Below are 24,211 nucleotides of genomic sequence, written 5' to 3'. Positions count from 1 at the left end.
AAACCCAAGCAGGAAAGGGCTCTAATATGGCACATCCATATTGTGGTAAAAGCAGGTCTGCCACTTGGGTCATCTAACGTAGGAGACCCTACGATATTAGAGGTATTGGTGCAGGGAAAAAGTACAGAAGAAATGAAAGCAAAACCACAGTATATATACTCTTTATTTTTCTCTGCTCATTTTATTGGGTAACTGTATAAAACCCACATACATTACGGGAGAAAATATTTTATTTTTCAAATGAATAATGCATTCTTCACTCCTCAATTATTTCTGTAATATTTTACCCTTTTTAAAAACTAAATATATATTTTAATACACTTCACCTTTTCTCAAAGACTGTGGTATAATTGTGATTATCTTTAGCAACCAAAGTCTATTTCTAGCTATTTAAACTTGATATGGAGAAAAATGCCATGTCAAGTCCTTTGTACCTGATCTGGTGCTGAGGTTTAACTGGTGTATTGGTTTGTTCCAGGATCCAGAGGCTACTCTAAGCTTTAAAGCAAAGTGAAACCCTTAGGCTGGCCTCAGCTGCTCGAGGCATCTCTGGATGGGGTGACTGGTTTGCCCTGCACAGGACCGTTTCTCCCTGGGCTAGGCTGGAATATCTGGAACAGAGGACTGAGGTATTTACTGTGTCTAGGCTAGGCATTTGTTTGGGGTGGCGGGTGAGGAGAACCCTATTTCTTATGTCCGATTTTTATTGGTAATCATTTCTCCATAAGAATAAAGAGCAAATGGGTAGCTCCGGGTCTTTGATGATACCAATATTTTGTTCTCAGTCACCTATCTCTAGTGATACTAAGCCCAATGACAAAGAAGACAAGGGCTGAGTTCACTGTGAACACAAGTGGTAAAAGTGACTGTGGCGACTGTGACCGAGGCTCAAACTGGGCTTTGACTCTTGGAAAGGTCTCTCAGGCTGGAGTCATTCTAAGCAGCCAGTAGAGAGCCAGAATTTGGATGTACTGTGTTTGGATCGATCCTACTTTTCTTCACTGTCCACTGACTTTAATTTTTTATACTCAAAAATAGTCTCCATCTCTATCACAGTATCTCTATAAAACCTAAGATCATACCCAAACTTCCCCTTCGAATGTCCGTTATTAATTCAAAGTTAAATAACTAAAATAAATAATGGGTAGCTAATGAGATTTTTTTTCTAGGTAGTGAAAAGATATGACCTCAGTGTTTCTTCTTAATATAATTCTGACCTCTGAAATGTGGGAAGGTTCCCATTTAGAGGGAAGGTTTGGAATCCTACATAAAAATATAACATGCATTAACACGTAGAAAATTCTTGAATACAAAGAAAATTCAAGTGACCATATCCTTACTGATATTAATATAACACAACATTTCCATGAACATTTTAGCACAAAATGCAATTCACTTCTAGTTGACACAATGAAACAATTGATACTCAAATTCTAACTACTATAGCATAGACATCTGAACGAGGTTTGAATATGTACATGCGTTTCAAAGTAGAATTTGGCTGTGGGCTGGTAATTTTTATTCTAATCCACAGTATTTTTGACTCTTAATTTCAGTTGTTCTTAATAAGAAATTAGAAGAAAAGCTAAATTTCTGACACTTAGATCAAAAATTAGCTAAGGGTTCTTCTTTTGTATATTCAGTTAGAAGCTATTCTAAAGCTGCTGCTTTACCTTCTTTCTTTAAATAAAAGTCTTTGGATAGTATACTCTCCTAATTACAGGAAAATATTCTAACCCTTTCTCCAAATCCCATCGCAATTGGAAGAGCTGTAATCATTATTTTTTAATGATTTCACCTATATTTTGTATTTTAGAAATGTCAGCAATATTACTTTATGTAAAATAAAAAGGAGCATTAAAAATATTCAGCTAGTACTAGCGTGTATATTTTGAAGACATTCCTTTATAATGAAACAAAATGTTCAGAACAACTGTCCACAACCAACCTTTAAAAATCAGATTTAGTACCCTTTTTCGCTTTTTAAACTGATGTGGGCTTATATCAAAGTGTTCCTAGAGGGGAGGAATGATGTACCGTACTGAAAAACTGAGACCTTGTCAGAGGTCTTCTCAACCTGGTTCTGAACAACTTTAAAAGCCAACAGATCTGTACCATATGCTATTCTCAGGGTCAGGACTATGGGATGCTATGTAAAAAAAATCTTTTGGTATTACAAATAACAAAAGCACCTTGGATTGGATCCAAGATAGACATGTGTTATAAATGAATTCTACTTTATAGTAAAATACATTTAAAGTATAATTCAACATACTTACCATAAAGCATACATAAGTAAAGGTACTCTTTTGAAGCCAAAAATCTGATGCTGCTGAAGCAGAGTCCAGTTCCTACTACCATTGCTGAATGTGACTAATTTGATATCATTTCCTAAGTCCTGTGGAATCTTCTTGATCTTTTAACATCTTACGATAGTGACCTGGCACTAGTTTAGGTCTATAAAAACATAATTGTCACAAATCACACAAAAACATGATAACTAGCACACATTTCTGTACATCTTCAAAAAAAATCTTTGGGTAACAACTAAATGCATAATGCTATTGGAGATCCAAAGAAGCACTCTAAATGATGGATAATATTTAATGATGGCAAATGAGAATTATTTTCTAAAAAGCTGTACCAATGTTAATTTTAGGTAGAACATAACATGGAATTATTTCATGAAATATAGTCTCTTTCTATGCTCTCCTGACAACACTCCCAACAGAAAGCTTCCAGTCTATTTGCTGTTTCTTGGCTGATGAGACATTCATCTTTTAATTCCCTGATTGTCTTCCTCAATGATTTTTGGAAACGTTTTTCTCGGTCTAAAACATTCCGCAGGCTTTTCTTGGTATCCTCTAGCTCGCTGATCACATGATCTAATTTATGCTTAAGTTTCTTTGGACTGTCCATTACACTGTAGCTATGTTCCTAAAAACATAAACACCAAGTTATTAAACCAGAGAGACAAGTAGTTAACATAAAAGTTTATAGCTAGGCCTCAGCTGTTCTTCCATTCACAATGCTTAGATATCTTTAAGTTGGCGATACTTAGAGGTTTAAAGAACACAGGAAGAAGATGCAGGTAAAAGCAGTATTTTGGGTGCCTAGCGCCTCCCTCCTTTATCTAAGGCTAGGCGTAACATGAGGGGTACAGAATCTATGGAGGGGAGGCACTGCTCCTTGGGGGGTAAGTATCTGCTATGAACATGACACTTGTAATGACTATCCAGCTTTCATTCCCTAGGTGTGGGGCTGCTAAGTTTATGTTTTACCTACCAACAAATCTTCAATCATTACACTTTCAACTATTTTATTTTATATTGATGAATATTCATGTTAAAGGAGATGACAGAAAAGGAGCACTTGAGCAGGTCCTCAGGCTGAGTGTTATATATTTAGAGAGGACTCTGGTTTGCGGTTTTTAGAGAGAGAATTTAAGCTCTCTTGATATTTATTATGGCTATGCTTAAGTTTGCCGGGTATACTTTTTTTTCATTTGAATATAGGGAAAGTAACAGTGACATATCTTAAAAAGGCACTATAAAATAATCTTGAAAAATTGTTATTTAATATTAAAATTAGCAAAGAGGACTTTTGCTTGTAGCCAACATGAAATAACAGAGACTGGATGGATTCCTATCTAAAAAACCCAACACGTGGCTAAAAGGCATAAAAAAAGGTTACGAAGGTAACTGATATCAGGCAAGGAAGGCAGCAATCCTGGAGGGATGGGAAACTAAGAGGTGAGCCCTATGGCCGACTGCCCCAGCTTACTGCCTTGGGAGAGTGCGTATGCTGCAGAGCTCGGGAGACTGAGAAGATTGTGCAGAGCGTCCAGGAAGACCAAAGTGGCTACCATTCACAGGAGAAAATACTAGAGAGGAGAGAGAACTCTGAAGATCCTGACAGGCTCCCCTTCTAGTATTCAGTGCACACAGGTAGGGAACTGCTCAAGGCTGAGGAAAGAATGACCAGAAAGGACCAGCAGTGCTCTGTGTTCAGAGGGCGTGGCCACTATTCCCACTCCTGCCAGATTAGAAAATTCCAGGATTCACGGGGCATTGAGTAGAGTATACAGAACGGTCTCGCCGCAGTGGTGGAGAACAAATAGCCCTAGACAGAACACTCTTCTAGTCCTGCCTAACAAACAAAACCTGAAAGGATCAAACTGTTTCCAAATAATTTTGCGGTATCCCAGAACAAAGCTCAAGAATACAGGGTACAAAAATATCCAGCATCCAGCAAAGTAAAATCCACAATGTGCAGCACACAACATTTATCAGGTATGCAAAGAAATAGGACAACGTGAGCCATAATAAGAAATAAACCAGTCAATGAAAACTAACCCAGAACTGCCACAAATGTTGGAATTAGCACATAAGGGAATTAAGAAGGTTATTAAAATTGTATTCTATATATTCAAAAAGTTAGGCAGAGACATGAAAGATATAAAAAAGAAACAAATAGAACATCTAGAGATAAAATCTACAGTGTGTGAGGTGAAAAATACATTGGAGGGAATTAATGGCAGATTAGTGAAGGTGAAGGCTCAGCAATATGAACTATCCAGAATAGACTACAGAGAGAAAATGGAATATTGAAAAACAAAACTAGAAAAAACCAAAAAATTAGGAGAGCATCAGTGAGTGGTAGTGTGACTCACATAGCCTAATATACATGCAATCAGAATCCCTGAAGGAATGGAAAGAAATGTTGAGGTAGAATGAAATATCTGAAGAAACCTTGGCCAAAATTTGTCCAAGTTTGATGAAAACTATAAACCCACAGATAAAGAAGCTCAAAAATCCCAAGCATGAGAAATATGAAGAAAACTAAACTAAGGTAAATCATAATCAAATTATTCAAGCCACTGGGAAAGAAAAATTCTTAAAAGCAAGGAAAACAAGAAACATTAGATATATAGAGGATAAAGATGACAGATTTTGCATTAGAAACAATGCCTGTGAGGATACAGTGGAGCAACATCTTTGAAGAACTAAAAACAATCTCCAAAACTATCAACCTAGGATTTGATACCTAATGAAAAAATCTTTCAAAAACAGAGACTAAGTAATGATTTTTCTCCAGAAATATAAAAGCTGAAAGAATTCATCACCAGCATAGCTGCACTGTAAGAAATTAAAGTCCTTCAGACAGAATGAAACCAGAGGGAAATACAGACTTATCCCAAGGAATGAAAAGCCCTGGCAATGGCCACTACATGGGTAAGGTATAAGACTTTTTTTCTTATTATTTATATCTCTTTAAAAGATAATTTATTGTTAAAACAAAAATTCTAACAATGTAGTGTGGGGTTTATAGCATATGTAAAAGTGAAATGTATGATAGCAGTAACACAAAAATTGGGAGAAGGGAAATGAAAGTAGACTATTTCAAGATTCTTATAATATGTGTTAAGTAGAATAATATCACTTGGGTATAGCCTTTGATAATTTAAAGATGAATGCTATAGACTCAAAAGCAACCACTAAAATGAAACAAAAAGTTACAGCCAATGAGTCAAAAAAAGGATATAAAATGGAACCAAAAAAATTCAATTAGTCCAAAAAAAGGCAGAAAAAGAAGAAAATGGGAACAAAGAACAAATGGAACAAGTAGGAGACAAATATGATGACAGATTTAACTAAACCGAACAATATCAATAAACACATTAAGTGTAAATGGTCTGAATAACCCAAGTAAAAGGCTGAAATTATCAGATTAGATTAAAAAAATCAAGACCCAAAAGTATAAGCTACCTAAAAAAAATGCACTTCAAACAAACCAAATAGGTTGAAAGTAAAAAGCGGAAAAAGATACAGACCTTCCTCCACCTATGATGGGTTTCACAAGGCCTATTTTATAATAAAGTGTTTAATATCTCATGTAATTAATTGAAAACTATTATTGGGAGTGAAAAACACAATGGTTGTATGGCCACAGAATGGTTCTAAGTGTACTGATTGTTCACCCTTGTGATCGTGTGGCTGACTGGCTTGCTGCCACTGCCCAGCATCATAAAAGAGTATAGTGACACATATCACTGGCCCAGGAAAAGATGAAAATTAAAAACATGAAATACGGTTTCTATTGAAAGTCCATTGATTTTGCACCATCGTAAAGTTGAAAAATCATGAGTTGAATCACCATAAGTTGGGAACGATTACCAATATATAACACTAATGAAAAAGAAAAAAAGTGGGTATACTGCTATCAGAGAAAATAGATTTCAGAGCAAAAGAACATTACCAGGGATAAAGCAGGCCAGAAAGGACTGGCATGATATATTCAGAGCACTAAACGAGAAAAATATGCAGCCAAGAATACTATAACCAGCTAGGCTGTCATTGAAAATAGAAGGAGAGATAAAAAGCTTCCAGGACAAACAAAAACTAAAAGAATCTGTGAACACCAAACAGCCCTACACGAAATATTTAAAGGAGTCCTCTAAGCAAAGAGAGAGCCTAAAAGTAACATTGACCAGAAAGGTACACAGACAATATACAGAAACAGCCACCTTACAGGAATACAATGGCACTAAATTCATGTCTTTCAATAGTTACCCTGAATGTAAATGGGCTAAATGCCCCAATCAAAAGACACAGGCTATCAGATTGGATAAAAAAACAAGACCCATTGATATGCTGACTACAAGAGACTCATTTTAGACCCAAAGACACCTCCAGATTGAAAGCAAGAGAGCAGGGGAGTAGGAGACCTAAATTTCATCTGGTCCTAGCAATTCAGCTAGATAGGTATCAAACCATTCTGAACACCTAAGAACTCAACAGGAGATCGAAGAAAAGAATAGCAGCAACTCTCTGAACAGAAAAGTGACCACTTTCTGGAAGGTCACTTCTGATTTGTTTAGTGTATATTTTTCTGGGGTCGTTGTTGCCCTGTTAGCATTTTGTCTCTTATTCATCTATTCTCCTCTGGACAAAATGACAAGAAGGAAAAACTCACCTCAAAAAAAAAGAACAAGAGGCAGTACCGACTGCCAGGGACCTAATCAATACGGACATTAGTAAGATGTCTGAACTAGAGTTCAGAATGACGATTATAAAGATACTAGCTGGGCTTGAAAAAAGCATGGAAGATACTAGAGAAACCCTTTCTGGAGAAATAAAAGAACTAAAATCTAATCAAGTGGAAATCAAAAAGGCTATTAATGAGGTGCAATAAAAAATGGAGGCTCTAACTGCTAGGATAAATGAGGTAGAAGAGAGAATTTGTGATATAGAAGACCAAATGATGGAGAATAAAGAAGCTGAGCAAAAGAGAGATAAACTACTGGATCACGAAGGCAGAATTCGAGAGATAAGTGATACCATAAGATGAAACAATATTAGAATAATTGGGATCCCAGAAGAAGAAGAAAGAGTGAGAGGGGCAGAAGGTATATTGGAGCAAATTATAGCAGAGAACTTCCCTAATTTGGGGAAGGAAACAGGCATCAAAATCCAGGAGGCACAGGGAACCCCCCTCAAAATCAATAAAAATAGGTCCACACCCTGACATCTAATAGTAAAACTTACAAGTCTCAGAGACAAAGAGAAAATCCTGAAAGCAGCTCGGGACAAGAGGTCTGTAACCTAGAAACATTAGATTAGCAACAGACCTATCCACAGAGACCTGGCAGGCCAGAAAGGACTGGCATGATATATTCAGAGCACTAAACGAGAAAAATATGCAGCCAAGAATACTATAACCAGCTAGGCTGTCATTGAAAATAGAAGGAGAGATAAAAAGCTTCCAGGACAAACAAAAACTAAAAGAATCTGCGAACACCAAACAGCCCTACACGAAATATTTAAAGGAGTCCTCAAAGCAAAGAGAGAGCCTAAAAGTAACATTGACCAGAAAGGTACACAGACAATATACAGAAACAGCCACCTTACAGGAATACAATGGCACTAAATTCATGTCTTTCAATAGTTACCCTGAATGTAAATGGGCTAAATGCCCCAATCAAAAGACACAGGCTATCAGATTGGATAAAAAAACAAGACCCATTGATATGCTGACTACAAGAGACTCATTTTAGACCCAAAGACACCTCCAGATTGAAAGTGAGGGGGTGGAAAACCATTTACCATGCTAATGGACATCAAAAGAAAGGTGGGGTGGCAATCCTTATATCAGACAAATTAGATTTTAAACCAAAGACTATAATAAGAGATGAGGAAGGACACTATATCATACTTAAAGGGTCTATCCAACAAGAAGATCTAATAATTGTAAATGTCTATGCCCCTAACATGGGAGCAGCCAATTATATAAGCCAATTAATAACAAAATCAAAGAAACACATCGACAACAATACAATAATAATAGGGGACTTTAACACCCCCCTTCACTGAAATGGACAGATCATCTAAGCAAAAGATCAATAAGGAAATAAAGGCTTTAAATGACACACTGGACCAAATGGACTTCACAGATATATTCAGAACATTCTATCCCAAAACAACAGAATACACATTCTTCTCTAGTGCCCATGGAACATTCTCCAGAACAGATCACAACCTAGGTCACAAATCAGGTCTCAACTGGTACCAAAAGACTGGGATCATTCCTTGCATATTTTCGGACCACAATGCTTTGAAACTAAAACTCGATCACAAGAGGAAAGTTGGAAAGAACTCAAATACAGGGAGGCTAAAGAGCATCCTACTAAAGAATGAATGGGTCAACCAGAAAATTAAAGAAAAATTCTAAAAATTCATGGAAACAAATGAAAATGAAAACACAACTATTCAAAATCTTTGGGATGCAGCAAAGGTGGTCCTAAGAGGAAAGTATATAGCAATACAAGCCTTTCTCAAGAAACAAGAAAGGTCTCAAATACACAACCTAACCCTACACCTAAAGGAGCTGGAGAAAGAACAGCAAATAAAGCCTAAACCCAACAGAAAAGAAATAGTAAAGATCAGAGCAGAAATCAATGAAATAGAAATCAAAAGAACAGTAGAACAGATCAGCGAAACTAGGAGGTGGTTCTTTGAAAGAATTAACAAGATTGATAAACCCCTGGCCAGACTTATCAAAAAGAAAAGAGAAAGGACCCAAATAAATAAAATCATGAATGAAAGAGGAGAGATCACAACAAGAACATATTATGAGCAACTATATGCCAGCAAATTAGATAATCTGGAAGAAATAGATGCATTCCTAGAGATGTATCAACTACCAAAACTGAACCAGGAAGAAATAGAAAACCTGAAGAGGCCGATAACCACTAAGGAAACTGAAGCAGTAATCAAAAATCTCCCAACAAACAAGAGCCCAGGGCCAGATGGCTTCCCAGGCGAATTCTACAAACATTTAAAGAAGAATTAATACCTTTTCTTCTGAAGCTGTTTCAAAGAACAGAAATGGAAGGAAAACTTCCAAACTCATTTTATGAGGCCAGCATTACCTTGATCCCAAAACCAGACAAAGACCCCATCAAAAAGGAGAACTACAGACTAATATCCCTAATGAACATGGATGCAAAAATTCTCACCAAAATACTAGCCAATAGGATCCAACAGTACATTAAAAGGATTATTCACCACGACCAAGTGGGATTTATTCCTGGGCTGCAAGGTTGGTTCAACATCTGCAAATCAATCAACGTGATACAATGCATTAATAAAAGAAAGAACAAGAACCATATGATCCTCTCAATAGATGCAGAAAAAGCATTTGACAAAGTACAGCATCCTTTCTTGATTAAAACTCTTCAGAGTGTAGGGATAGAGGGTACGTACCTCAATATCATAAAAACCATCTATGAAAAACCCACAGTGAATATCATTCTCAATGGGGAAAAACTGAGAGCTTTTCCCCTAAGGTCAGGAACATGGCAGGGATGTCCACTATCACCACTGCTATTCAACATAGTACTAGAAGTCCTAGCCACAGCAATCAGATAACAAAAAGAAAAGGCATCCGAATCAGCAAAGAAGAAGTCAAACTCACTCTTTGCAGATGGTATGATACTTTATGTGGAAAACCCAAAAGACTCCACCCCAAAACTGCTAGAACTCATACAGGAATTCAGTAAAGTGGCAGGATATAAAATCAATACACAGAAATCAGTGGCATTTCTCTACACCAACAACAAGACAGAAAAAAGAGAAATTAAGGAGTTGATCCCATTTACAATTGCACCCAAAACCGTAAGATACCTAGGAATAAATCTAAGTAAAGAGGCAAACAATCTGTACTCAGAAAACTATAAAATACTCATGAAAGAAATTGAGGAAGACACAAAGAAGTGGAAAAACGTTCCATGCTCATGGATTGGAAGAACTAATATTGTGAAGATGTCAATGCTACCTAGAGCAATCTAGACATTTAATGCAATCCCTATCAAAATACCATCCACTTTTTTCAAAGAAATGGAACAAATAATCCTAAAATTTGTATGGAACCAGAAAAGACCCCAAATAGCCAGAGGGATGTTGAAAAAGAAAAGCAAAGCTGGTGGCATCACAATTCCGGACTTCCAGCTCCATTACAAAGCTGTCATCATCAAGACAGTATGGGACTGGCACAAAAACAGACACAAAAATCAAGGGAACAGAATGGAGAGCCCAGAAATGGACTCTCAACTCTATGGTCAACTAATCTTCAACAAAGCAGGAAAGAATGTCCAATGGAAAAAAGACAGTCTCTGCAACAAATGGTGTTGGGAAAAGTGGATAGCCACATGCAGAATGAAACTGGACCATTTCCTTACACCACACACAAAAATAGATTCAAAATGGATGAAAGACCTAAATGTGAGACAGGAGTTCATCAAAATCCTGGAGAAGAACACAGGCAGCACCTCTTCGACCTCAGCCGCAGCAACTTCTTCCTAGAAATATCACGAAAGGCAAGGGAAACAAAGGCAAAAATGAACTATTGGGACTTCATCAAGATAAAAAGCTTTTGCACGGCAAAGGTAACAGTCAACGAAACCAAAAGGCAACCAACAGAATAGGAGAAGATATTTGCAAATGACATATCAGATAAAGGGCTAGTACCCAAAATCTATAAAGAACTTATTAAACTCAACACCCAAAGAACAAATGATCCAATCAAGAAATGGGCAGAAGACATGAACAGACATTTTTCCAAAGAAGACATCCAAATGGCCAACAGAATCATGAAAAAGTGCTCAACATCGCTCGGCATCAGGGAAATCCAAATCAAAACCTCAATGAGATACCACCTCACACCAGTCAGAATGGCTAAAATTAACAAGTCAGGAAACGACAGATATTGGTGGGGATGTGGAGAAAGGGGAACCCTCCTACACTGTTGGTGGGAATGCAAGCTGGTGCAGCCACTCTGGAAAACAGTATGGAGGTTCCTCAAAAAGTTGAAAATAGAGCTACCATACGACCCAGCAATTGCACTACTGGGTATTTACCCCAAGGATACAAGTGTAGTGATCCGAAGGGGTACGTGCCGCCAATGTTTATAGCAGCAGTGTCCACAATAGCCAAACTATGGAAAGAGCCAAGATGTCCATCAACAGATGAATGGACAAAGAAGATGTGGTATATATACACACACACACACACACACACACAAACATATATACACACAATGGAATATTACGCAGCTATCAAAAAACCCAAAATCTTGCCATTTGCAATGATGTGGATGGAACTAGAGGGTATTATGCTAAGTGAAATAAGTCAATCAGAAAAAGACAAGTATCATACGATCTCACTGATATGTGGCATTCTTAATCTCAGGAAACAAACTGAGGGTTGCTGGAGTGGTGGGGGGTGGGAGGGATGGGGTGGCTGGGTGATAGACACTGGGGAGGGTATGTGCTATGGCGAGTGCTGTGAATTGTGTAAGACTGATTAATCACAGACCTGTACCTCTGAAACAAATACTACATTATATGTTAAAAAAAAAAAAAAAAGAAGATAGTAGGAAGGGAAAAATGAAGGGGGCAGAAATCGGAGGGGGAGACGAACCATGAGAGACTATGGACTCTGAGAAACAAACTGAGGGTTCTAGAGGGGAGGGGGTGGGGGGGTGGGTTAGCCTGATGATGGGTATTAAAGAGGGCACGTATTGAATGGAGCACTGGGTGTTATACGCAAACAATGAATCAGGAAACCCTATATCAGAAACTAATGATGTAATGTATGGTGATTAACATAACATAATAAAATTAAATTAAAAAAAAAAAAGAAGGCCATTTCCTAATAATAATAGGATTAAATTATCAAGGCATAACAATCCTAAATATTTAGTACCCAATAACAGTGCTGTAAAACATAAGTAAAAACTGACAACTTCAAGGAGAATTAGAAGATTACCAGAAGATTAAATTCCTCTCTCAATAATAGAGCAAGCAGACAGAAGTTTAGTAAGGATGAAAAGTTGAACAACACTATAAACAATTTGACTTAATGGATATTTCTAAGACATTCTAGCCAACATCAGCAGAATGTACATTCTTTGCAAATGCACACAGAACATTTGCCAAGATAGACCATATTCTAGACTACAAGTCTCAATAAATGTAAAAATATTTCAAGCCATACAACCTATATTCTCTGACTACAATAGAATTAAATTAGAAATTAATAGAAAGATAACTGGAAAATTCCCCAATATTTGAAAACTATATGGCACACACTTCTAAATAATTCATGGGTCAAAGAACAAATCCAAATGGAATTTGGAAATATCCTGAACTAATGAAAATGAAAACATTTATGGAGGGTTGTTAAAGCAATACTTAGGAAGCAATTAATATCACTAAATGCCTATATTAGAAAGGAAGAAGCCTCAAGTCAATGACCTTAGCTTTCATTTTAAGAAACTAGAAAAAGATGAGCAAATTTTACTGAAGTAGAAAAAATAAAATAATAAAGATGAATGGAAATCTAGTCAAGTAGAAAACAAAAACAAAAAAGCAAGAAAATCAATGAGAGCTAGTTTTTTGACAAGATCAGTAAAATTGAGAAATCTCTAGGCAGACTGATCAGCAATAAAAGAGAACAGAAACAAACTGCCAATATCAGAAATGGGAGAGATAATATCCCTACAGATTCTATATATGTTAAAAGGATAATAAGGAAATATTATGAACAATTTTAAACTAATAAACTTGACAACTGAGATAAAATGGACAAATCCCTTGGAAGATACAAGCTACCAAAAAAACTTTTCCCACCACATGCTCAGATAGTTTTACTGGGGTATTCTATCAAATACTTATGGAAGAAATAATAACGAATCTATACAAACTCTTCCAGAAAATCAAAAAAGGAGGCAATATTTTCTAACTTATTCATTGAGGTCAGCATTATTTTGATTCTAAAACCAGACAAAGACATTACAAGGAAAGAAAACTACAGCCCAATATCCTGACTGAACATACAAGGAAAGATTCTAAACAAAATTTTAACAAATCTAATCCAACAATATATAAAAATGATAACACACCATGAAGTAGAGTTTATTATGAGGCTGGTTTAATATTCAAACATCAATTGATATAACTAATCATATTAACAAACTACAAAAGAAAACCACATGATCTCAATAGATACAGAAAAAGCATTTGACAAAACTAACATTCACTTCTGATAAAAACTCTCACCAAACTAGAACAGAAAGGCACTTCCTTAACCTGATAAAAGGCATTTATGAAAAACCTACAGTTAACATCATATTTGGTGGTGAAAGACTGAATGCCTGCTTTCTAAAATCAGGAACAAAGCCTGATTTTAGGAGAAAGCCTGGAGATCAGCTCTAAATACTTCTATTCAGCATAGCCCTGGAAGTTCAAAGCAGTACAATAAAGCAAGAAAAAAATAAAAGGCCTTGTATTGGAAGGGAAGAATTAAAACTGTCTTTAAAGACAGACAATATGATTATGTAGAAAATCTATTAGCCTCTATAAAAAGCTTTTATAATTAATATGTGAGTTTAGCAAGTTTGCCAAATACAAGATCAGCATACAAAAATCAACTTCCATATACTATCAGTAAAAACAAAACAAAACAACACCATTTATAATAGCATCCAACCACATACAATACTTAGGGATAAATCTGACAAAGTGAAAGACTGGTACGTTGAAAACTACAAAATGTTGCTGAGAGAAGTTCAAAACATAAATAAATGTAGAGATACAATTGAGTTCACATGTTCAAAGACTTAAAACAGTTTCATTAAGATGTCAATTCTTCCCAAATGGAATCTGTAGATTCAACACAATCCCAGTTAAAATTCCAGCAGGAATGTTTGTAGAAATCCTTATAAAGTGATTCTAAAATTCATATGAAAATGCAAAAGATCTAGAATATTCAAAACAACTTTGAAAAGTAACAAAGTTGGAAGACAAACACTGCCTGATTTCAAGAATTATTATAAAGCTATAGTAATCAAGAAAGTAAAACAGATCTGGATTCCAGGTATGGCTCTAACAGGAATACACAATGAGATGAATAATAATGCAAGCTTGAAAACTCTGTATCTGTATGACTGTTCTTTAAGAAAACCTAAAGAGGTAACTATATTTTTTATTAGATATTTTCATGTAGAAGATACAGTACCTAAAGGGAGGAATTAATTATTGCATTTTTCTTGGTAAACATATCTGTGTGAAAGCATTCTTTCAACTAAATATGTAACCAAAGGATTAACTACTTCTATATTATTACTGCATATATAAAAATTATAATGGCCCTGGGAAGCAATATTATTTTTGGACATGATATCTATATCTATATCTATATCTCAAACACCTAAACCTCTACTCTAATCCTAATGGAGAAGACATATTATCTTAAAAACATCAGCATTAGGTCATTAAGTAATTTTACTTACAAAAATGAACTGGGATTGGAATTCTTCAGTACATGAGGAAGCACCAACAAGCTGATGATTGTGGTTTGTGACTGGAAGGGTTTTGAGGGTGAAGTTTTTTCTACAATGAAGTTTTTCTCTTTTCCCCTGTTAAGAAGAGTTAATAACAATCATTGTAGATACTTCTGTCCTTTTAAAAATTTTTATTCCTTCTTAAATTTGTGTAGTGGAATACAGTATTTCTTTTCATGGAAACTGCTTGAAAAACTCAGTAAATTTTAAATTCCTTTGAGATTATTTTTTTAATACAAACTAGTATTTATTAAAAAATAATTTGCCATTCATACAATCCTCCAAATAACCTAGATATCCCCTTTCCCCATCCCCAGCCCCAGGTCAAGAGAGGCCACCATAGAGAGGCAGATTTGGTCTGAAGTGCTTACATCCACTCTCAAATTTTATTTTAAATTGTTTTCTGGTGGTATGCACTCAGCTTGTAAAAGAGACAGCATTTTTAATACGAAATTGGCTGTCATGTTTACTTTAAGGATGTTACTGAGGTCTTGTCCACTACATTAGGCAATGTCTCCTTTAAGAGGCCTCAAGAGAAACATTCTTTTCATAGCTATTGCTGAAAAATGTTTTGCTTCTCCTTAACAGAGAGCATGAGTTTTAAGAAAATGTATTGACCGTGCAATCCAGGTAACCCAATGTATTCTATTCTTTTTATTGGCCACTAGGAGATTAGAGCTGATGTTCTAGCATATGAACTAGTATGTATTATATGGTATTCTGTAGTGTATAGACCAATATTGCCCTTTTTTATATATAAAATCTTTTTACAGGCAATATTGGTCCACATATAACATAGCAACAACAGTACGAGTTTAATCTCTGAGATTAGTTTAAAGGAATTTCCTGAAAATAACTCTAAAGTTCATTTAGAAACACAAATTTTCCTAAAAAAAATAAGAGTGCTATTGAGAAAGAATATGTCCTACCACTTATTAAAGATACATTACTCAATAACAATAGTTAATAGAATGTGCTATCCTCTTAAAGATGAGACAGGAAAATCTAGAAATAGATCAAGTAGATAAAAGGCTTTAGGAAAAAAAATTGCAGTCTAAATAAGTGGAGAAAGGCTGCGGTGCCTGGGTGGCTCAGTTGGTTAAGCATCTGACTTTTGGTTTCAGCTCAGGTCATGATCTCAGGGTTTTGAGATCAAGCCCTGCCTCTGGCTCTGCGCTCAGTGGGGAGCCTGCTTCTGTCTCTCTGCCCCTCCCCCCACCTCAGACGCACATGCGCGTGCGCCCATTTTCTCTCTCTCTCTCTCTCTCTCAAATAAAATCTTTAAAAAAAATAAGTGAAGAAAGGCTATAGGGGCGCCTGGGTAGCTCAGTCGGTTAAGCGTCTGCCTTGGCTCAGGTCATGATCTCGGGGTCCTGGGATTGAGTCCTGCATCAGGCTCTCTGCTTGGCAGGGAGTCCGCTTCTCCCTCTCAGTCTCTCTCTGTGCTCTCCCTCTTGCTCTCTCTCGAATAAATAAATAAAATCTTAAAAAAAATACTTAAAAAAAGAGAAAGGCTATAAATCATGTAAAAATGAATTAAGAAAAAGTTATATCCTTAATATGTAATAAATCATGTTGAAATTCTAGCACTGAAAATTTATGGAAAAATGAAAATCCTTAGGAAGTAGAAAAAAATAGGGAATATTTATATTATCTTAAGGTGGGGAAGGCTAAAGGCAGATAATTCAATAGAAAATATAGAACTGACTATTTAAAAGAGACATCTGAATTTCAAACAAAACAGAAAACTGAAACCAACCTGATAATTAGTACTAAAAACAACAAAAAGTAATTGCAACACAGATGTCAGTTAAATAATCCGTAACTTCAATATGTAGTGTTTTTACATGTAGTTTAGAAAAAGATGAAGACAGAAAAGGACCTCAATAAGTAACCCACAAAAGAAAAAATATAAATGTCTAATAAATGCATAAAAAATGTAGAGACCAATATTCAAAAATAAATTAAAAATAAATTAAAATGCCATTTTTGCCTATCAATTTTAACAAAGGTTAAAAACACAACTTACTCTGAGGACTAGGGTGGATGGATACTTTCATGCAAAGGTAATAGGGGAGTAGATTGGTATAAGCTTTCTGGTGGGCCTTTGGGGATCTGTATCAAAAGCAAAGGCTTTAAAAATGTGTGTAATCTTTGATGCAACAATTTTATTTCCAGGAATTTAGTTTGAGACAATAAGGATATGTACAAAGATTCGGCTAGAATAATGTTCATCACAGCACTGTTTAAAATAGTAAGTGATGATAACCTATATACAATAGTAATTGGTTACATAAACTGTTGTTCCTACATCAAATCAATTGCTACATGGTCACTAAATATGTTTTGTAAAACTGATACCACCAGGTACTGACAAGGATATGGAACCAGAGGAACATTTATATGTGGATGGTGAGACTACAAATTGGCAAAACCACTTTGGAAAATGATGGCAATATCTGCTCGAGCTGGACATACACAACCCTAGGACCCAGCAGTTCCACTTCAGAAGAAGTTTCATTTCAGCAGAAATGTGAACCTATGTGCACCCAAAGGCACATGGACAAAAACACTCAGAGTTGCATCATTCATAATAGACCTGAAGTGAAAACCCAAATGTTTATCAACAGTAGAAAGGCAAAATTATAGTTTATTTAGATAATAGAATACTATATTGCAAAGAAAGTAAATGGACTATTATCACATACTACAACACTGGGTGCCTGGGTGGCTCAGTTGGTTAAGCATCTGCCTTCCACTCAGGTCATAATCCTGGAGTCCCAGGATCGAGTCCCGCACTGGGCTCCCCGCTCAGCGGGGAGTCTGCTTCTCCCTCTGACCCTGCCCCCTCTCGTGCTCTCTCAAATAAATAAAATCTTGAAAAAAAAAAAAAATGGGCGAATCACACATACAAAATGTTGAGCTAAAGAAGAGTACATACTGACTCGATTTATATGAGAGACAGTGATAAAAGTCAGGATAGTATTTACCTTTGGGGGTAGAGCGACTAGAAAAGAGCATGAAGGAGGTTTCTGGGGTGCTGGTAATATTTTATATCTTGGTTTAAAGGGAGTTAATTCACTTTATGACAATTTATTGCCAGGTACATTTATGATGTGTGCACTTTCCCATATGTATATTTTAGTATAAAGTTTAGTTTAAAAAATTCATGTCTATATAGGTTTCTCTTAAAAATATTGTCTGTAGATCTGCAATACAATTGTGTGGGATGCTTGTTAAAATGTGCAGCTTTCTGGACTCTAGCCCAAACTTAGTGAATCAAATTCTCTGGGGCACAGGATTCTCCATTTTATTTTATTTTTTAAAATTAGAGAGAGAGAGAGTGTGAGCAGGGGGAGGGGCAGAGGGAGAGAATCTTCAAGTAAACTCCCTGCTGAGCATGGAGCCCTATGCAGGGCTTCATCTCATGACCTAGAGATCATGACCTGAGCCAAACCAGGAGTAGGTTGCTCAACCGACTGAGCCACCCAGGTGTCCTGGATTCTCCATTTTAAACAAGCTCCTTGGATAATTCTTATATAGACTAAAGTTTGAAAGCCATTGTTATGGAAAAACATTTAACATCCTGGAAAGTAGTAGTTAACAGTGGACTCTGGAGCCAAAATGACTGGGTTCAAATTCAGCCTCCACCATTTAATAGCTGTGCCACCCTGGGGAAGGTATTCCAGCTCTCTGGACCTAAGTTTCCTCAAGTAGTAAAATGAGAGTAATAATAGTATTTATTTCACATGGCTGTTAAGAAGACTAAATGAGTTTACATATAAGGTGCTTAGAATAGTGCCTGGCACATAGTAAACACTATATAAATGTTGAGATGAGAGCGAGAGAGAGAGAGAGAGCGGGGGGGGAGAGATATGGAAGCAAATTAAGAAAGGATATACAGTTAATTCTTGAACAATGCAGGGTTAAAGGCACCAACTCCCCTGCACAGTTGAAAATCCGTGTATAACTTTTGACTCTCCCAAAACTTAATTACCTATTGTTTGTAGACTGGAAGCTTTACTGACAACACAAATAGTTGATTAACACATATTTTGTATATGTATTCTATACTGTATTCTTACAATAAAGTAAACTAGAGAAAATGTTATTAAAATCCTAAGGAAGAAAAAATATGTTTATAGTACTATACTGTTGTTTATTGAAAAAAATCTGTGTATAAAGGGACCCATGCATTCAAACTCTGTTGCTGCAGGTTCAAATCTACAGTGTACTTATATTTTTGTAAGAATATTTATAGATGAATTTATATACAAACATACACAAACAAATGACTGGAAAGATACACACTGAAGTGTTAAAAATATTATCTTCGGATGTGATTACTGTTAATTTTTTAATATATATATATATTTTAAAAGATTTTACTTATTTATTTGACAGAGAGATACATAGTGAGAGAGGGAACACAAGCAGGGGGAGTGGGAGAGGGAGAAGCAGGCTTCCTGCTCGATACAGGGCTCGATCCCAGGACCCTGGGATCATGACCTGAGCCAACGGCAGACGCTTAATGACTGAGCCACCCAGGCGCCCACTTTTTTTTTTTTTAACAGTAGGCTCCATGCCCAATATGGGGCTTGAACAGAGGACCCTGAGATTTAAGAGTTGCATGCTCCACCAACTAAGCCAGCCAGGCGCCCCTGATGATTGTTAATTTTTATTTTCTTTTTGCTTACATCATCTAATTTCCTATAATGAAAAACTTCTTTTGTTACAAGGATATAAATAGTTTTTGAAAGTCAGTAACTTATGGTTTATTTAATTATGCCCACATTTCTTAAGGTTCTCAACATTAAAGCTAGATGACACTTGCTATAAGGGAAAAAAAACCTTCACAACAAATTGCACAAGATATTGTACATTTATTAATATGGGAGAGAGTGAGGCAGTCTCTACTTGATCACTCAGGCATTGGAATATGACCAAGTAAAGACAGTGGTATAGTGGCCAAGACCATACAGGAGCAGGTACACTTGTGGATTACAGATCTTCCTTGACTTATGATGGGGTTATGTAAATGTAAAATACTGTAAATTGAAAAAGCATTTGATATACCTAACCTACTAAACAGAATAGTTAGCCTAGCCTACTGTAAACATGCTCAGAACACTTACATTAGCCTACAGTTGAGCAAAGTTATCTAACACAAAGCCTCTTTTATTTTTTTAGAGAGAGAGGGAGCAAGAGTGAGAGCAAGGAGAGGGAGGGGGAGAATCTTAAGCAGGCTCCACGCCCAGCATGGAGTCCAACACACGGCTCGATCTCACAACCCTGAGATCATGACCTGAGCATAAATCAGGAGTTGGGCAGGGGGGAATCGGAGGGGGGAGATGAACCATGAGAGACTATGGACTCCAAGAAACAAACTGAGGGTTTTAGAGGGGAGGGGGGTGGGGGGATGGGTTAGCCCGGTGATGGGTATTAAGGAGGGCACGTATTGCATGGAGCACTGGGTGTTATATGCAAACAATGAATCATGGAACACTACTAATCATAAACTAATGATGTACTATATGGTGACTAACATAACATCATAAAATAAAATAAAATTAAAAAATATGTATATAATTGACATGAAACGTATAAGTTTAAGGTGTACAGTGTGATGATTTGACATGTTTATACTGTAAATGATTACCATAATAAACTTAGTTAACACATTAAAAAAAAAAGAAAAAAAAAATCAAGAGTTGGATGCTTAACCAACTGAGCCCCTAGGTGCCCCAAGCCTATTTTATAATGAAGTATTGATATCTCATGTGATTTACTGAATATTGTACTGAAACTGAAAAACAGACTGGTTGTATGGGTACAGAATAGTTGTTAGTGTATTGGTTGTTTATCCTTGTGACCAAGGTCACCTTGTGACCACGTGGCTGCAGCTCATTCCCACTGCCTAGCACCATAGGAGTATGGTATTGCATACTGCGTATCACTAGCCCAGAAAAAGATGAAAATTAAAAATTCAAAGTATGGTTTCTATTGAATGCATATTGCTTTCGCACCATCATAAAGTTGAAAAGTCATTAAGTCAAAGACCTTCTATACTTCCCTTGTTTTCAGCTGTTGGGAAGGAGGTACCTTTCAGTGGAGGTTCATTACTGTTGTTCTGGGAACTCACAGGCTCTCCCTGAATTTTCTACACTGGAATCAGTTACTCTATGGTTACTAGAAACACTTTACCGTATATTAAGAGAGATACTAAAGGCAAGGCAGTCAATCTATAACACTAATACCACTGAGAAAAAACACAAAATTCAATTAGATTTTACTTATACAATCCTTTTATTTTCTTTTTCTCACCTTTTCTCTCCTTTCATTCTCCTGTTCTCATCTGTTTTGCTTTTCTTCCTTTTAGTTCTACCTAGGCTTTAAGCTTGAATCTATGTAGCTCTAAAGTATGCTTTGGTCCTGTTAGTGGCTCTGCTCTTGACTTTTGCTCCAGTATGAGGAGGACTGGCAACTTGGAACTTCAGTTCAACCCTCTTATTTTCCTCCATTGTTTAGATACAAATCCTGAGTTATGTTAACTGCTAAAGTCAGTCTCCTTCAACAAATCTTAGTAACATACAAATATTTCTGAGTGGTTACTGGTAAAATACTCCTACTACATATTACGAAAGCTGAAGCAGTAGCTTACAAATACAAAAACTCAAAAAATGGATTTCAGAGGAATAAGCAAACAATAAAATGTTAGCCTGAGTGGTAAAGGTTCTTCAACAGTACCATAAAAAATGAGTAATGATGGTAAGCAGTGTCTCATAAACAAACCTGTAAGTGAGATGGGGAATCAAAGATAGAAGGTATGACTCCAGGTTTCAGTTTAATGTTTGGAGCACTTCTGTCAAAATCTGTCTTCTTAAAGTGCCTTGAACACAACACGTCTCCTTTTTTAGGCTCCCAAATGCCTGCAGCATTCACATCAAGTCTTTTCATTGCTAATACCCATTTTCTTTTGACGTTTTCATCTGTGGGGAATCTAGAAAAAAAATACAAAAAGTATTTTAAAATTGAACACTATTGATAGATACTTAAGGCTGGACTAAACTGGTTCATTGATGAGTTTGTTATTACTCTTGGGAAATGGAATATTCAGGAAGCCATCATGAAGCATGCTTTCAGAACTTTCAGTTTTAATAGATTTTTCTACCAATCATGCTGCAGAAATACAGCCCTCATTTCAATTTTCTTCATATTATAAAGAAGAAAAGTTTCAATGGATATTTCAACCTTATAGGAAGACCCACAACTGGAGATTTTTCTTCATCTATACGTGATAATATCACTTCGGCCTTTTCCTACATGATGCGATATCCAGAATTTATCCCAGATGAATAGAGTACCTTGTACTTTCATTCTTCTGTCAGCATCAGAAAGTTGTTTAGTAGAGCATTTAATACACAACAGGCCTTTAAATGCTTAGTGAATGAGGCAAAGAACTGCTGCAGAGTTTGAAGTTCTAGAGATAAGAACTATTTTGAGAGATCTGGAAACCAATAACCGTATCTTTTCAATTTTCCAAGCTGATTCAAATCTTTTTTGGAAAAGGTAGGGTACACGTACTCATTTTTTGTTTCCTCATACCTAGCAAAGTAGTTAACAGATCTTTCTCTAGCACGTAGCACAGTGCCTGGCGCAAAAGCAGCAAAATAAACCTTTAGCAAATGAATAATTATTAAATCTTATTACTCCTTTCCTTTGCTGTCAGAAGAATGGCTAAAATAGAAAATTTGGAACATCTTGATTTATTGGTAATACTGCTAAAGAACCCTTGGTCTGAGCTTGTAATTTATATTTTTTTCTCTACAACATAAGTTTGATCTATTTCTAAATGGAAAGGACAGGACATATTTGGGCAAAGATCCTTTCTTGCTTCAGGTTATAAACTCCATGTAAACAAAACTGAATTTCTTTGAAGGTATGTTAAAATGCAAAGTAATAATATTAGCAAAAATGAGCTTGATATTTTTGTTTACTAGCCTCTGATACCTTGGCAGGTATCTTAAACTTTTAAACTAAATTATAAAAATGTAAATTATCACTGTCACTTCAAATTTAGCTAAAAAAGCTATTTACAGATTTGGGAACTAAAGATCAAAACTGAAGATTTAAGTGGAACTGTCTTTGGCTTTTTATAACAATCAGAAGTACTTGGCTTAACTACAGCAAAATCTTACACATGAAATGTCAGTCCTTTTAACTTGGAATTTGGCAAACAGCGGGAAGCACATCCAATGGCCGAGCAACATTTCACCATGATTTTAGCAACTCATAACAGAACTGAAAGAAAATTAAAACGGTAAGAGTTAGTAACTTCAAAGCTAAGGGTAACATATTTACTTTTCCCAGCATGTTTTTAGGTACTGTGAAACCGTGCTAGAAAGCCAAAGGCAAATATTTTCTTCAACACCGGCAGCTTTAAAAATTTTCCAGGGGCTTGGCTCTTTATAAGGCAATTCGTATTTCACTACGCATTCTGAGGTGTCTGACTCAATCCTGCAGTCTTGTACATTGCCCTTCCGCGGCTTCTTACAGGCACCGTGCCACAAGGCCTTTGCACACTAACTTCTACTCATCTTTTAGCTACGTGTTGCTTCCCCAGGGAAACCTTCCTTGACACTCAGATTCAATCAGATCCCATCTAGCATTAGCTCTCATAGAACACACACTTCTACCTAGCACTTCTCAAAGTTGTAATCTTATTTCAGTGATTCTCTGATTAATGTCTTTCTCCCTTACTAGCGTGGTGAGTTCCAAGAGGGCATGGTGGGGCTTGTGTTTTTTCTCGCTTTTTGTCCCCATGATTAATTGGTGACTGGCACATAGTAAACGTCAATGCATATTTGGAAGGAATGAAAAACGAGTAAAAGCAGCAGCTCGAACGGTCGGCGAGGACCCTGGCGCCTAGCAGCTGCAGGAGCAGCGCGCGCAGGTAACTGGCTCAGATCCCAGGGGCCCGCGGAGCTCCGCCCCTTTCTCGAGGCTCCGGGCCGCCGCAGGGAGAAAAGGAGGGGCCGCCCTGTCACAGGTGCGGATGCGGCCGGAGAGCGTCCCTTCCTGGGGGTGGGGGGGCCCACCGGGCGTCTCCGCGCCGCTAAGGTCCACCTCGCCCCGAACCACGCCCAGAGTTTGGGCGAGTAGCGATGGGGGTGGGGGGGGGAAGAAGCAACCTAAGAGTTATTACCGTTAGCAGCGAAGTCAGCGACTAACGTCGAAGACAGAGATTGCATTTCCCTTCACTTCCGCCCCGTAGCCCCGGGAACCGGAAATCCGGCTGCCCCGGGTCACG

At 36.8% G+C, this 24,211-nt stretch overlaps 1 protein-coding gene across 3 annotated transcripts in view; it reads right to left on the bottom strand.

Moving 5' to 3' along the window:
• The window catches only part of THAP6 (THAP domain containing 6), a 26,660-nt gene extending 2,449 nt beyond the window's left edge, over positions 1-24,211 (bottom strand). Inside the window, exons 1-5 of one of the 3 annotated variants that reach the window (XR_013446382.1) lie at positions 24,107-24,211; positions 23,100-23,202; positions 21,694-21,901; positions 14,851-14,976; positions 2,280-2,937 (exon numbers count right to left, since the gene is read on the bottom strand). Coding sequence is in view for 2 of the 3 variants with exons in the window: in XM_036109354.2 (XP_035965247.1) it covers positions 2,683-2,937; positions 14,851-14,976; positions 21,694-21,901; positions 23,100-23,179 (669 nt within the window). In the remaining variant the exon portion in view is untranslated. Of the gene's footprint in view, positions 1-145; positions 2,938-14,850; positions 14,977-21,693; positions 21,902-23,099; positions 23,203-24,106 lie in introns of those variants that run through there. The other 2 variants (XM_036109354.2, XM_036109356.2) reach the window with 2 other exon arrangements.

The sequence above is a fragment of the Halichoerus grypus genome, chromosome 3 (genome assembly GCF_964656455.1).
Source record: "Halichoerus grypus chromosome 3, mHalGry1.hap1.1, whole genome shotgun sequence".
Taxonomy (NCBI): domain Eukaryota; kingdom Metazoa; phylum Chordata; class Mammalia; order Carnivora; family Phocidae; genus Halichoerus; species Halichoerus grypus.
Note: the sequence above shows the minus strand (reverse complement) of the source record. Positions and strands in the feature narration are given on the sequence as shown.